The sequence below is a fragment of the Nymphaea colorata genome, chromosome 1, assembly GCF_008831285.2.
Source record: "Nymphaea colorata isolate Beijing-Zhang1983 chromosome 1, ASM883128v2, whole genome shotgun sequence".
Lineage (NCBI taxonomy): Eukaryota > Viridiplantae > Streptophyta > Magnoliopsida > Nymphaeales > Nymphaeaceae > Nymphaea > Nymphaea colorata.
Genome location: NC_045138.2, coordinates 26,697,649 through 26,714,245, shown reverse-complemented (window position 1 = coordinate 26,714,245; position 16,597 = coordinate 26,697,649). Strand labels below are relative to the sequence as shown.

The 16,597-nt window shown below is 36.4% G+C and overlaps 1 protein-coding gene across 2 annotated transcripts; it reads right to left on the bottom strand.

The window, feature by feature from the left end:
- Window positions 1-8,302: 8,302 nt before the first annotated feature.
- Window positions 8,303-16,314, bottom strand: LOC116259418 (calcineurin B-like protein 10). 2 transcript variants are annotated; one of them, XM_031637240.2, is made up of 9 exons: window positions 16,115-16,314; window positions 15,802-16,027; window positions 15,545-15,627; window positions 14,167-14,226; window positions 13,973-14,081; window positions 13,821-13,873; window positions 10,651-10,731; window positions 9,399-9,511; window positions 8,303-8,714 (listed from the first exon to the last, which is right to left on the bottom strand). In XM_031637240.2, exons 1-9 carry the CDS (start codon window positions 16,136-16,138, stop codon window positions 8,681-8,683), a joined length of 783 nt encoding a protein of 260 aa, XP_031493100.1. In that variant the 5' UTR covers window positions 16,139-16,314; the 3' UTR covers window positions 8,303-8,680. The 2 variants fall into 2 exon arrangements, with proteins under 2 accessions (XP_031493100.1, XP_031493092.1); XM_031637232.2 differs by having other exon boundaries at window positions 8,303-8,810; window positions 16,115-16,310.
- Window positions 16,315-16,597: the final 283 nt, after the last annotated feature.

The following is a 16,597-nucleotide window of genomic DNA, read 5'->3' as shown; positions in this document are numbered from 1 at the left end:
ATGCAGATCAATTTGTTTTGCCTTCAATAAAATAACAGAAACATTGGTAAAAGAAAGAAAAAAAAAAGAAGAAGAAAGAAGGGTTAATAGAATAATAACGTTCTTTCAAATTGCACAAACCCATTTCACCAAGCGTAAGATCAGATTTTTAAATTGCAGTAAGTAATAAATGAAAATGTCAAGACAAAGTTGAATTTGGGTATGTATATATATATATAGTTTTGGACCCTAGGAAGAAGATCCGGTCTGAGACAAACCGACAGTCCACTAAAATATGTAAAATTCCCTTTTGTACCTTTGGTTCCATATGCCATTTTTTGGGTCTAGGAAAAGTTCTATATCGTTCTTCAATATAAAATGCTGCGTATTTGATTGAAGCCTTCAATATGCTGATTGGAATCCACAAAGCTTCTAAAGCATGTGATTTAAGACATCTATGTTGAACTCAAATTGTTGCTTTATATTGTAATGAATTCGGGTTTAGACAAGGTTGATTAAACCAGGAGTTGAAGCGCAATGTGAGCAGCATCCCGAGACACTGAAAGCAAGCAAATAGTGTCTTCCCCTACTCGCTCACTAAAAATTTGACTAAACCAACTCGAGCCTGAGTGGCTCAAAATCCAGTTTGATCCATGAACTCGGACATGGATTCAAGTTCGACGCTATGTGAATACAGTATCCAAAATTGAAGTTGGAAATTGGTTATGTAAAATCGGATCCAATTTGAACTAAGAATCCAAAATCTGGTTTGAGCGCTGGATTGGTGCATGCCATGAATCAGATTCCCCAAGAAATAGCTTTCGACTAGTTCGGGCCGCATGAGGGGTCGGCTCTATTCATGTCAACTTGTCAATATTTCTTAGGCGGACAGAAAACTTAGTAAACTCTTTGCAAAGATTAATTTTTTGGCATATGCCATCGAATAACGTTATTTTATTTCTTGTGAAGACATCTTTTGTTAACTTTTAATAATTTATTTTATTAGACTATTTCAGAAAGTACATGCAACATATTAATTGGCATAAATGTGTATATCATAAGAACACACAGAATATATAGATATAAATATATATATTTATGAGAGAGAGAGAGAGAGAAGTTGACTTCGTATTTCATTTCATATTGGCTTTCCTCATCGGTAGTTTCACATTATGTGTATGCAGTAAGTTCGTATCCTATTTCTTAATTGACATGAATTTCATATTGACAGACTTTCGTAGCTGGGATTTTGGACGAAAACAGTGACAAACATCTATAGTAGAGTTTTATACTTTTGGTAAAAATCAAAGATGTTGAAATTTGAGTTACAAATTCGTAAATTTTCAAATGAATCTTAATATCAGATATGAGGTAATCAAATGCGTTTCTGGTGGCTTTATTTGTTTAGGGTTACGCCCATTAGATGATCGGTCGGCTTATTCATATGTTCTTCATCATTTTAAAAGAGGTCTTGTCGTTTACACAGCTGTCGTCGATGTGTCGGTCTTGCATCATCTTATAACGTTTATATATATATATATATATATATAAAAAGAGAGAGAGAGGGAGAGAGAATTTGGTAATATAGGACTCTTCAATGTAAGAACATTGATATGATCTTTTCAATGGATGACTAAAAAAATTAAGGAGAATATAACGATAGGTTGTTCTAATTGTCTAATAACAATCTTTTCATTGATTTTCTTTCAATCACTCATCGTGAAAAAGTTAATTGATTGAGATGATTCATTGCACAGGGCCATGGCATGAGTGAGTGCAAGATTTTATTTTTATATCAAAAAAATCAATTTTTTTTAGTTTGACCTGACTTGTCGCTCCTCTTAGCTCGACCCATCGCTCTTCTTAGCCCGACCTGCGAATTGTTTGACTCACCCCTGAAAAAAAATCTGGCTCCGCTCTTATATATATATACAGGATACTCGCTCATCAATGCATAACCAAAACTGAACTGTGGGCATCGCTGGCCCCTTAAGAGGCCGTTTTCTAACACCTAAGCATGTAGCGGTGTTTTTCAGGTCTCACTAGTTTGGCATAATTTCATGTGAAATCGATTATTTTATTAGAAAAACAACTTTTTTTTGCAAGTGCAATGAACAAGGTAAATAAAGCAAAAAAAGGGGACCAAGAATCAATTAAGTGATAACTTTTCTTTTATTTTTTTTTAGAGCATATGCCGTTTGAATAACGAAGTTTAGTCTTCAAGTCTCAACTCTTTTACGGTATTGCATTTTGACATCAACAATCAATCTCATAAAACTTTGTTGAGATTTAAAACAATTGGAGCCTTCATGTGCACCAGTAAGTTGAGTAGCTGGGGTTTAATCCTACTAAGATCATATACGTTCTAGGGTCCAGCTTTCAAAATTTTCAAGCCATGAGTTAGCAATTTTATAGTAGAAAAATTTAGAAGGCATTTATTAACAAAAATTACGCTATTGGGAAACATATCTTTACAACGCATGTTTTAAAAAATATAGTATGATTGTATTCAACGTTTGTTTGTTAGATGTAGAAGCAATATTTATACTTGTATAATAAAAATATAGCACCCATATTTTTATAATACTTGGGCATGCATGAACACGCACACATACCAACTTTATAAATTTTAGTTGCCTCTATGCACAATTAAAGCTTCATCATGAATTAGGGTTACACAATTAGCTTCATCTTGATAGGGTAAGAAAAGAAGAGCTTTGCAGGGAAGGCGGAGCTAAGAAGGGAGGGCCGAAACATAATTTTCAAAATTTTTATGGAAGCTAAACTAAAACTTTTAAAAATTACAAGTAAATTTTTTTCCTAAAAATCCGAAAGGAAAACAGAGGAACGTAATGAATTTTCATGTCTCCTTTGGCCCCTGGGAAAGCAAGCATCAAAGTGGTATCAGACCCTTCCTCTATTAAAGTTACTTTAATGGCAGTTAGCCATTGATGAAAGGAGCACCAAGTTGCAAGCAACATGCTCAGCACTTTGTTTTGTTAATTGGAGATTAATTAAGGGCCTCTAATACGGGCTTCGGTAGGTTAATTATATGGTTCTTTACAAGGTTATTATAAAACACCGACGCGCTACGTGGGTCACGCGACACGTGTCTTGTTTTTCATGAGGAGGTGGTGATTTGAGAATTAAAGAGAAATGTTGGGCACCTATTTGTTATGCTCCAAAGATTGAGTGGTCATCCGTTATTAGCCACATTTGCTAGGGGGGTGTTTTTTCAAAAGAGTTTAATTATATTGTAAGAAGTTACATTAATTAATGATATGAAGTTGGTTGTTATTATATGGTTTCTTTTGAATAAGTTGGTGCAGCCAAGTTGGAACCAATAATTTAAGATATGAAGAAACTTTCCAGACTGACATGTAAACTGCAAGTGGGTCAAATAGGCTCGCCCTACCCCGTTGGACGGTTTGCCGTACCCCAAGTGGGTCAGGCTGGTTTATCCCAGAACCTTCCCAATGGACCCACTTGGGGACAAGAACAGAGGTAAAATAAATCCTAGTGCCCATGTTAAAAAAATATTGATCAGTTCAAAACTTGAAGTAAGTTGTTCCTTGCTATGATTCATTCTCTTAAATGGCAATCTAAACTTCTTAATCACCAACTCCAGATGTTTAGGCCTTTGATGATACGAAACTATATAGAAATTTACTTTTAGAAACGAACAAAGTAAATGTAAAGTGAGATTTCCTAAGAGGCATAGTCATATGAGGTGAGAGCGGTATATTAAGTAACATATATTGGACTGCCACACCAGACATTGACGCAGCCCAGATGCCAAGGGGGTGGGAGGAGTTCAGACTCTCATCGAGTTGGTGAAGTCATTCCTCTTACCACCTCACTCGCTAGGACCATGAAGAGGGTCAATCTTAAACCTAGAAATAAAGATCTATTAGCTGCTAATTAGTGGCGGAGCCAAAATTTTTCATCAGTTGAGCACTTGTATAGGTGACACAACTTTGGTGTGGGCACTGCATATAAATTTAAAGTCATAACAATGTGAAGTTAACACATTATAATAAAATTTTTGATGGGTTGGCGTGGGCAGTGGCCCACCCCAGCCAACAAGTAGCTTCACTGCTGCTAGGTATGGATCCTCCATGTCATAAAATTGAAAATGGGTTTATGTTAAAAGGAAGATCTACCAACATCTAGTCTAACTAGGTGCGGACCCACTCTAGCCTTCTCATCCATGTATGGGCTCTAAGTATAAAAACAAACCTAACCTAAATTGTTAAAACCCGCAACCTACTACACATGTTGCAGACAGGAGATTACATCATACGTTTTTGTTAGGTTCTAATCCAGGCTATTGTGCGAACCAATTGAAAGGAGGTCACTTTCTAACATTATTAGTCCGAGTCTCAATCAGGTCAGTTTGCTTCATGTGGGTCCGAATGCTTCGCGACTAGGTCGGACCCAATTGGCAGCCGTACAGTTCATATCATATGGACCCACTTCATTAAACTTTATTAAATGGCTCGTGCCATAAAGAAGCGCTTCATGCTTAGTGTAACAACCAAAAATGAAGATATCAAGTTTTATATTTATATTTATATATATATAGAGAGACAAGATGCAGTGAGCAGGCTGCCCACCAATCACATCATGCCAATGAAGGCATAGGAGGTGTTCAAATCAGTAACCCACTTAGCCAGGCGTATAAAGTTCTTGTTTTATTATTGTAGTCAATAAGAAACATGTTTAACAAACAATATCAAACACAAAAAAGAAAAAAAAAAACTTGAAAAAAGAATTGAAAGTTTGTTTCACTTAGCGCGATTATGATCAACCTTGTTCTTCCTTTCTTTTGTTTAGTGAAATTCACTAATCCCAAGAACAACTAAAATATTGCTTATTAAATTCAGATTTAAGCTCTTGAGATCGGGGGAGATCTTTGAAGGACTGTGATTGAAATTATTGATATTGTGAAGATCTTTGACCAGGAAATGATAGAATGGTAGATGGTAGAATGATTTGATCCAGACTAAGCGGAAAGATTGAGATTGAAAACAGCCAAATATGTTCAAACTCGCTCTAAATCAGATCTCTTATGTTAAAAAAATTGAATAAAAAGCCTCATATGATAAAGTCAATTTAGGGGCTTCTTGTTCTTGGGAGCTTCTTGATGAGTGTTGTCTTCTCGAGTTGTGTCGACTTGCACAAAGAGTTGACGCTCATGAGAATTATGTTAGGAATTATCATTTCACGACTAACTGGTCTGATCAGCTAAGGTGTTTGCTTTCTCAGAGAGTAAACACCCACAAGAATCGAACCAAGGACTGGCGCTTTATTGGTGACTGATCCGACCAACGATGCCAAACCCAGTGGGGCAAATCAGAGTTTTCATTCTTCATCTTGAGAGGAAACATGAAAAACTTTCAAAGAGACAAATCCCACAGAAAAAAAAATTGTACAACTATTCAACACCATGTCTGACCTTATAAAAACAATATAAAATTTTGATATTTTTTTATTTAGGTGCATTTAGTATCAAAGTCCTCCCACATATTTATGAAATATGGACCACATACAACTAGCAAAGATCTACTTTTACCACTTGGTATAAACACAAAGGTTACATTCTTGATTTAACTGAAAGAAATAAATCTTGTTGAATACTTGGAAAATGACTTTTCCAAGACGACAAGAACCTGCAGCCATCTTAAAAATTTCTGTCATTTGGTCTCCGTAGCTTTGAATTAAGAAGTTGGTGGTTGAATGAAGATTTGAAGGACCTCAGTCATCTGTTGGGGATCAGGGGTGCAATATATGACATTAGTTTGTGTCAGAACCGGATCCAGCATAGTGGAAAGTGATAAAAAGATCAGATCAGATCCAAAAAGTCTGCAACCATGAGAAGATAAAGTTTTTTTTTTTTGTTAATTATAAGTAAACTGAATGATGCATTTTACTTTTTGAATAAAAGTAAGAACTGAAGACGCAGGGAAATATAATACACATTAATGTGTTGAAATTAGAATGTTAAGCTCTTACCTCTCTAGCAAGGTATAGTTTGTGCAACATTATCTTTTCTGTTTAACCATGAATCAAACAATGCCTGTAGAAAGCATTTAATAACATCGTGTTCCTGGAAATGAACATGTTTTTATTCTACAAAACAGGGCCTATTTACGTCTAATATTTGGTTGTTAAATCTACAAACAGCACCCGTAATTACGTCACATATATATTACATCACGCAATATATCTTACAACCACGCGGTGTTCTTCAATTACATGTTTTAGGAACATGCGTTCCACTAACACAACGTACTGCTTTGTTTGCGCAGTTTTCTATATAAAATGACTGGGTGTGGTTTAGAGCATAATCACAAATAACATTACGGAGTTTTAAACGGTGAGGTTTTTCTCGAGTATAATACGGTGAACTTGAAAAATAAGGAAAAAATATGGTAAATTTTTAAAATTAAAAAAAAAATGAGAGAAGAATAAAATAAGTGAGAAACTAATAACACAATATCAAAAAATAAGTAGATTTTCAACAAATAAAAAATAGAAATAGAAAACTGTTTGGCATTAAAAAATGCGAAAAAAGTGCGTTAAAAATGCATTAAAAACACATTTTTTGTCTTTAACATTTTTTATAAAAAAATGTGTGTTTTTTAAGTTGTAAACAACAATTTAATTTATCATGTTTTTTTCGAAAGAAAAACACATTTTTTGTGACACTGGACTTTAAAGGATCTTCACATCAGGCAATGACCTCGCCTGAGATGCTATATGTGAGGTGGAGTTGGGCTATGTTAGGTTTTATGTAGCTAAGGCAAGTGGGTGTGGTTATTCTTGTGAAAGATCTGTCAAGTTGTTGAGATCACCTAATTCTAGTGGACCTTCAACTATTGTCAGTGAGCATACATGAAGAAATGTAATTAATTCGACATATGTTTCTCGGAATACACATCAATTCTGAATTCTGAAACTTATTCTCTGCCAGATTGCTTGTATGGTTTTGAAATTTTTACCTACAATATATTTGATCATGCTTACTGGAAGAATATGACCCGTTGGCAGATTTTGGTTCCAATGGAATCATATTTTTGGGGATGCCCAAAAATGAAAAGATTACCCCCAAACATGTATGATGTTAAAAATGAAAAGATAAATATAACAGGCAATCAAGTTGGGGTTTTGCGTGGGGGCTGGTAGGTGGCTACTTTTCATTTCGAGGGCCGACGAGTCTCCTTCATTCACCTAGAAAATTGCACACACATACACACAAAGAGAGAGATGAATCGGTCAACTTGACCTTCATAGCAGTATTCCTAATCTGAAAACCAACACTTTTCAATACCATTAGGTTAGAACCCACCAAGGCTCGAACATAAGATCTGATTGCTATAAACCATCCAATCAAGAGGGGAGAGAAAAAGGAGAGAGAGAATGTGTGAGAGAGAGATAGAGAGGTTATTTTAATGCAATGCAATTTCCCAGCCAAACAACTTACTAGAAGATCTATGTCGCCTGGATACAGGACGCACCCGTGTGGACACGGACACATCTGGAAGGGCACCACGAGCGTGTTGGCACCAGTTCAAGTGCAAAACACGGTTTGGACATGATAGACTTACGTTTTCTGAAATTATTTTTTTGTAATTTTTAATACTGTTTGTCTGGCAACTTATATTTATAAACAAATAATATATGGGATTACTTGTTTAATATATATATATATATATATATATATATATAAACAACCGCGTTCTGATTATAAAATGCTTGAGACCGTTCAAACCAATTATATGGACGTGAGCTCCAAGAAGGAAAGCATCACGTCTTTCAAATGCATCTATAAGACGGGAAGTTCGGCCTCGGAACTTTTAAATTCCTTTAAAATATAAAATTAAACGTAAATTATGTAACAAGATCGCATTCGCAACTGGGATATTTTGTTGTAGAACACTGCACTTAATTTATATGATTATATTATTTATACAAAATTTTCCCTTTTAGTAAAAATGAAAACTGCCCGTCTAGACATTCAATTTTAACAAATTAGTTTACATGTATTTATTCATAAATGCTTCAATCAACAATATAATGATACTCCTTGGTGTGTAATATGTATATACATATACATTCATATTATTTATTTATATACACCTGTGCGTGTCTTGTGTCGATGAAGCTGTCAAGTCAGAGAAAACAAATGACTATCTAAAAAAAATGGAAAACTGGGCTCAAAAAAGTCAGTCACGAGTCTCACGAGCACTAGCAACCTGCTTTTAGGAGGTGCACTTCAAGGTCACACAATTAAGAGAATACGAGGAAGACTAACAGCATGGAAAGATAATTCTAACATTATTTATTTACCTTGGTGGAAGCAATCTTCAATAAGAAACCGATACCGTGTTACAAATTGGCCCAGGCTGTATTGCCAGCAGAGGGGTTGAGATACAAAGAATTGACTTTTTTTAAAATTGAATGCAGCCATATTCACAATTTACAGAAACTATATGGCCTGCCGACAGCAACTCGCGGCAAATATCTTTACGTTCTCCCCAACAAAGCATATTAAGGTGCCTCAAAAATGTGAAATAGCCCGCTTGTCAGCAGCATCCGTTCCGTATGGAGTTGAATCGAACAGTTCAAAGGACAGTAGCATCAGGGAAAACTGCATCGCCGTCCTTCATCCATTTGTGCTGTTAATGCCTGTTTGATTTCAAGTCTCGACCAACCGTGTTGCGATCCACAGACTTCAAGCACATGCAAACTCTTCGAAAATCAGTGAGGACTTCTAGTCATCAACTTCAGAGTGGAAGATAAAGCTTGGGAAGACCGTAGTTATGTCCCTAAAGACGTTCATAAACATAAGCAAAGCAGCTCCCCACATATACTTTTAAGAAATCACTTATTATAAAACTTAAGCGTCATTCTCATGCTATCACTTGATAAGAATGAAGTGAATACTAAGCACATTTCAAGGAACGTAATTGAAGAAGGAAACGGAGAAAATTAAGCGTAAACTGGAAGCTGAGTTGATTCCAGGGACAACATAGTTTCCCAAACTCATGCTGACTTGATGAAAACCAAAGTTTCGTACTATATACTATATAGTTCAACTACAATCATAATGAACCATTCCATGTAAGTTCTACTGGTGTTCAATTTAACAAGCAAATGATTCTTCTTTACTTCTTAAGTTTTATAAAAGGGTTGTTTACTTGTTTTTAATCAAGACAAAACGGATCAAGAAGATGTTACTGGCTGTAATATTGACTCCCCAAGTTCAATTTAATACACACCGACGATAAAAGAAAAAAAAATTATTTCTTTGTTGAAAAAAAATAAAATTAAAATAAATTTGTCACCCCAAAAAAAAGGGCACCCAGAAAAAGGAGTGCAACTCAAGAGCATATTAATAGGTGAAAATGGCATACTTCAAGTGAGGTAGAGTCATGTTCTTCAAAAGAGAAGGACGCTGTAGAACAAAATCCTTCCAGTCTTCCTTGTTAATTTTCCCATCCATGTCCGCATCAGCCTCCAAAAATGTCTGAAAACAAACCAAAGAGGAACACAAGCATCAGCTATGTCACACGGCCGCTGCAAAATACTGCCCCACCCGTGTCGACACAACTTGGGTGCAGACACAGGTGCGGCCCAAATTCACACCCAGTACAAGTCAACAAGACTTTTTGACATTCACCCAACTCATGTTTGACTCAAGTCAGGCGCGGTCAAAATGCGTCAAACCTATTGTCATCCTTTTTTGATATTTTTATTTTAAAAATTTTTAACATTAAATCGGGGGTTTAGGGCGCGATTGTATACCCTCTTCCTCTCCTCCCATGCACTCCTCCCCTTGTTTGTTGGTTTTGCTGGTTTCATTGAAGCATCCAACATAATGGAAGGTCATTTCTGTTGACTGAGTGGGTCAAACGAGAGCCGGAGGCAACGTGTCACAGGTCTTTGAGTGGAACAAAGGACTTTTCTGCCCTATTTAAGTAGTATTGTCGTCTCTATCTTTCTCAGCCCTAATTCTGGCAAGATGGTGGGTTTTCTATCTGTCTCTGGTTTGATTTCTGCCATCTGCACTTCCTCATTCCAGTCTTGAATTTGTATTTCATTTTGTTGAGTCACCAATTCAACTCAAGACGCACAGCACAGGTGCTTCTATTTTTTTTGTTTTATACTTAAATCAGTTAATGTTCATATTTGACTGTTAGCTTTTTCACTTTCTCAGTTTTGCATGTTGCTGCAACGATTGTTGTTACTTGTTTAGCAATTTTTTTTTAATTTCTGTGTTCTGTCCTGTTTTTGTGGTTTTTCATTTACTTGTTTAATGTTTGTACTTTGTAAGCATGTTAATGCTTAATCTGTTACATTCATATACACAATACATTATAACTTATAAGTATGTAATATATAATATTCATATATAATTTACCCATATAGTGTGTAGTGTAGTGTATAGACTGTAGTGTATATTCTTAATTTCTTAATTCTTATATATATATATATATATATATATATATATATATATATATATAAAATTAATAATAATACCGCCTCACCTAAATTTTTTGAAATGTGCCACTCCGGCACCCACACCTATGTAACATAGAGCATCAGCATGTTCTACATATTAAATTTTTGAGGACAGGCCATATGCCTTATCAGTTAAATTTCTACCTTATCAATAATAGCCTCAAGAAGCTCATCTGACAGCAAAGTATCAGACTCATTCAGAATAGCAACAATCATTTGTTTAACCTGCCAAAATAGCTCAATATGTCAATCGACAACCTGACAAGAAAGCACATCACAATGAAACAAATGCCATAACTGTACTGGTTCATAAATAGTATTGACTGTTATATTGATGGTCAAAATTGTGTCAGTGAAACTCAAAAACATGTATAATAGCAGGGAAGCATCATCTATATAGTACAATGATAAATCAGAGCAGATGTGACACTTTTAACAACACACAAATCTGCAATTTTTTTCAATCCAGCATGTATAGAATTTCATAGTAAGAACACCAAAGGTGAAATGTTATAGCACATCTATTAAACCCATGACCTATTTTATAGCATTTGTCATGACTTGCCAATGCAAAAGTTCAATAATTAAGTAAATTTCAAAAATACTCTATCCCACCCGCAAAATAATTCCATATTCATGCAGCAGTTTCTGACAGTTTGGTGCATGAGTTTTGCCTTCTTGCTCTTGTACTTTTAACAACCTTGAATGTTCAGGCCTTAGAAATGTGCTAATAAATATTAATTTATATCATTTCATGAATAAGTTCTTCCTTCTTGCCCTTGTAATTTTACCAACAATGCTAACTATTCAGGCCTTAGAAATGTCGCAAGAATTACTAATTTGTATTATCTCATGAACAAATTCTTCATTCTTGGCCCTATATCTTTAAAGTTTAACCAAGGTTTTAGAACACAGTGACTTGGGAATCAACTTGGAGTCAATCGGCTCACAACTCGACAGACCTACGAAAAGCTGATGAAAGAGCAGGTCAATTCAGTGACAGGCGGGTTTTGGCAACTTCATTTTCCTCACAGAATATATCCGCTTATGTATATAATAATGTTCTTAATGCATTATAACATGGATAATACCATAGCTATGTATATGTATAAATGCAACATTAGTAATATAGTTACTGTAGTTACGTTACCAGTATATGTCCGTGCACCTTCATGTGTGACTCGGCTGACATAATCAGATTGTCCCATGATTTGGCTGAGCATTGTTAATTCCTAGTTTTTCTATTTTTTTTAACCAGATTGAGGACCAAATCATTGGGTTGATACTTGCTGAGTTTTTAACACAGTTCTTAACAACCAATATTCAGGCCTTGGAGATGTGGCAAGAAGTATTATCTTCATGTCATCCAACGGGATCTAATACTAACCATTCTCATATTAACAACGTCAGGAGGGCTGCTGCATTAAATCACCAATCACATCTAGAACATCGATATATCCAGTTAAAGGTTACAAGAATGAACAGTTTTAGCACAGGAAAGCACTCAACCACAACATCACATCAACCACAACTAAATTTGAGCAAACTATCTTCTAAAATTGTACCACCTACCAGTCCTCAAACTGTAAATTTTTTGGCTAATAGATCCTACATTGTGAACAATCAAGAAAACATTGAATTGCCAGAAGTTGGAACATATTAAATGGGGACGATGATCAAGTCCAAACAGTGCATTATGGTAACAAGGGACTCGCCCGCCATAAAGACAAGTCTTGATTTCCTTCTGTATAATTATACATCAGTATCTAGGTGATTCAGGTAGGTTGCAGTGACTAGAATAATCAAGTTCCCAATGCTGATAAAAATTTTACCTATTTGAACCTCTCTGCTAACCTTATACTAGTCCATGATACAAAGTATAAATAACTAATAAAGATAGTTCCATTCATTCAACAGGTAAACGGTCATGTTGCTTCCTGTCTTTTCACTAAATAATGCCAAGCAGGTTTAACTTCAATATGAAGGGACTCCCAAAAAATCAATTGCAACCCTGTGACTTCCAATATTACACTTTAAGTAATCAATGCCATCATCCGTGAACCTTAGAAATTGTGTTTAACAACTTTTCAAATTACTCGTTCATCCATCTATAGTGGGTTTTATTAATACATCTCATTTAGAACATCCTACAAATATTGATCTTGAGAATTAGTCCCTAGGAAAAAGAAAAATGATCAACACCTAAATGGGTATACAACTTGAAGAAATATATCAGAATTATCCATCCATACTTGTGCTGAGAAAGGTCAAAATCACAAATATTAAATTTATGACATGACACATGTTTGAGCTGAGTTTTTCTTATATCCTTTTCCCTTCTCACCTGAACTATACTCAAGCACAGTTTAGAATATCTGGGTTTTCTTGATATATCTTGAGGGACGGTAACAAAGCATCTAAATGAAAGAATAAATAACTATATCTAAAGTCGTATATCTAAAATCGAATAGAAAAATAAAAACATAGGAAACTAATATAGAATGAGAATATTTTGTTACAATTTGATTTCAAGTTTACAAATTTTTTAATATTTGAGAATGGAATAAATCAAAACTGTAGTGAATATCTGACAATCACAGCTGAAGCTAGTCAAGCTAACTTTCTTGCAAAATAGTTATATGAACTATTTGGCTGCAAACGAATATGGCCCAAAAGACTTCTAGATCAGCAACAGGTGCACTTAGCAACTTTCTTTGATAGGACACCCGATAAACTAATCTCACCCAAAAAAAAAGAGAACTTGAACCCAAGAATACCAATTAATTGGACTTGATAATACGTACATCCACCCCGACCTGATTTAAACACCAACTCACCAAGCAACAATTTGTTGATTGAGCATGGAGATCAAACATAAGTCATCCACCCAATGCCTGACAACCCACTATACTTGATGGCGTTTCGATTCCACATTTCATTTTTTAAGTACCAGTAATACAAATGGACAGAACCGAATGATGACCACTATCTACTGTATATTCAGGGTAAATACCCATCTTGTGCATGAAAACAAGCAGTTCAATGCTACCCATGGTCCCATGTATGATCTAATCATCCATCGCGTGAATGGATAAGCAAAGAAGCATCTACAAGTTACCAGCATCAAAGCTATGCAAGGAGCATTTCATTAGAGTAAAGAAGAACGGCACAAGCAAAAGTATATATCTTTTAGTGGCCACATCAAACTCAAAGGTAGACCACCAAAATATATGTTCTTTTTAGAGGCCATGTTGAACTCAAAAAGTAGATAAAACAGAAACAGATAAAGAAAGGAATTTTGTGAGGAACCTTACTTCTTCACGCTCTATATATCCAGTGTGCCTCAGATCATAAAGCCTAAATGCAACTGAAGAATATCAACAAAAGAAAAGGGATTCATTAGACACAAAATGAGTATCTGACAGAAACAATTTAAAAAGGTTAAGAAGAAAAGAAGGTTTCTTACAATCAATCTTGTCCTCAATTGGTGCATATGGATGGAAAACACTAAGTGAATGTACAAACTCCTCAAATTCAATTACACCATTTCGCTTTTCATCAAAGAGATCAAAGACCTGGAAGATGAAGGAAACAAGAAAATCCTTTAGAAGAAATCAAGAGGTATTAGTGGCTATATCTTCAATTCAAAATTCCCCATACCCTATCCACGAAAAGGTTCTCGCCCGATGGGGTCTTAAATAACGCCAACTGAAGCTCTTCCTGGATGCAGAAAAAGGAGAAATGGTCATTCTTCAATTGCTCGGCTTGATAGTGACATTTGACCTCAGTTGTGTTGTAACTATTAATGGTTTAAATAAAAAAATAACTTAAGGACAAGAATATAAGGGGAAAAACGGAACACCACTAGCATACACAAAAATGCCACTTTCCAAATCATTAACCTATTAAATGCACTTTTATAGTATTTATTTCCCCTCATTTATCAATACATTCTAAGATTCTGTCTAGAGGAAAAAACTGTTCTATCTTTCATTATAAAACTTTACAGAACCCATGAACCTATAATAGACCATCTAACTATTTGATATAGCACATAAGTTGACGAAAACTTGAGCTCTATGGTTACATAGGTTTATAATTTTGTATATATATGTAGTCTACGAATTTTTTTTTTTTTTTTGCTGAAGCTCTACAGTTACATAGGTTTATAATATTGTATATACGTGTAGTCTCTGATTTTTTTTTGCCTGTTCAAGCATTTAAGAAACTCTTCCTGCATGTGAAAATGCAAGATATTGTTTCTGCTTTCTCTAAGGGAATCATGTCATAAGGTGTTCATCTCAAAAAGCTGGAAATGAGATATTCTTGACCACCTAAAACCGGACCTTTTTGGTCGGAGAATTTGTTGCAAATTCTGAATACAACGGTGTCAAAGAAGTTTCAGAAAAAAAATCCCAGGGTTAAAAGCAAAAATTAAAAAATCCGGTTGAAGGCATCAACGAGTTCAAGATTTGTCCGAACAAAACTGAGCTGTGATCCCACACACAGCGCCGAATTCCCACCCAACTATTTTTTGAGAAGAAGCAATAACGTAAACTGGAAGACTTAATACGAGAAGGTCAAAAACTTAGAAACACCACCCACCACCACCCCTCCCCCCCGCTGATATTGTCTTAAGGAGACTTTGACCTGCTTGGATCTAGGACACCTCCAACAAGCTCCAGCTCAAATATCAGAAACTTATTGTTGCAAATGACAAAACCAAAAATCACACAGCAAAATCCACCAGAAAGGAAAAAGCCAGGATATGCATTCATCCAGCTCCGGCACCAAGGCAAGGCAAAAAATGAGCAGCTTTTAACAACGTACAGCCGGCCTGCAGGCCCCACCGTTCCCATTTTTGCCCTTGCCTATTCTTGCTCGGCTAAATCAAGAGGTTACAGGCATTTCATCATTTTTTTCATTTATTCAAATACAAATCTCAAGATTCTCATATTCTTAACGACCATCAACAACTCAAGAACCATTTCAGGCGAGTAAAACTACAGAAAATGATAAAGTTCTGCCAAAAACTCACCTTGTGTATCAGTCCATCTGCAATCAACGAGTTGCTCAGCTTCTTAAACAATTCATACAGGGCCTCGATCTCGTTTACATTAACTGCAAAAGGCCCCAAATTTGAAGAGAAAACGGTGAAAATCCAAAACAAACGCCTAGTGAAGCGACAATCAAAGGCCGAATCAATAAGGAAAATTGTTCAAGCTAAAAAATAAAAAATAAAGAAAAAGAAAACCGTTCAGAAGAAGATGAAGAATCAGCAAACTGGGAGATTACAAGGCGTATTAAGCGCAAGTCGCGCGGCGTCCGTGAGAGGTGGGGCAGGCTTCCTCCGGACCCAATGCTGCTCGAAGCACCCGGTGATCGCGCAAATAAGCACGTCGAGGACGGCGACGACCGGAATCAGCACCCCGCAGAGCTTCTCGGTGACCGTGAGCGAGCTCGATCTCTGCAAGAAACAGGAGGAGGAGGAAGAAGAAGAAGTAGAAGACCACACAAATGCCTAAATCCGATTAACACCCATCAAATGTCGACGAAATCCCACCAAAGCGACAGAAACAACACCCAGCAAGAAACCGATAGCACGTACAAAGTAGGACGCCCGACGCGCCATGAAATCCACACACTGTACGGAGTGGAAGGACGGAAGGATCTTCCCCGAACCTCCTCCGTCGCGATAGGCGCCACCGCCTCACATCTGCAACTCCCGGAGAAAGAAGAAGACGTAGAAGGAAAGGAAAAAAAAAAAAGAGAGGGAGGGAGATGAGGACGAGCTCTCGGGTTCCGTCTTGGCGTTTAAAACGTGACACCTAATGACGCGTTAATTACCACGAAGTCCCCATTTACGACCAACCTGGAGGGAATGAGGGGATCGGAATCCGACGGCCAGGAGCGGCTAATAACTTCCGATCGGACGGCGGTAAGAAAGGTAACGTGTTCCCCCCAAACTCCTGGCAAGCGTTGCCTTGCCAGTCACCACTCAAGACGTTGACGCTCGAGTTCGGGTACGGATCCAACAGAGACAGACCCGGGTCCGGACTAGGAGCGTAAGAAGGGGCAATCGTGAGGGGCA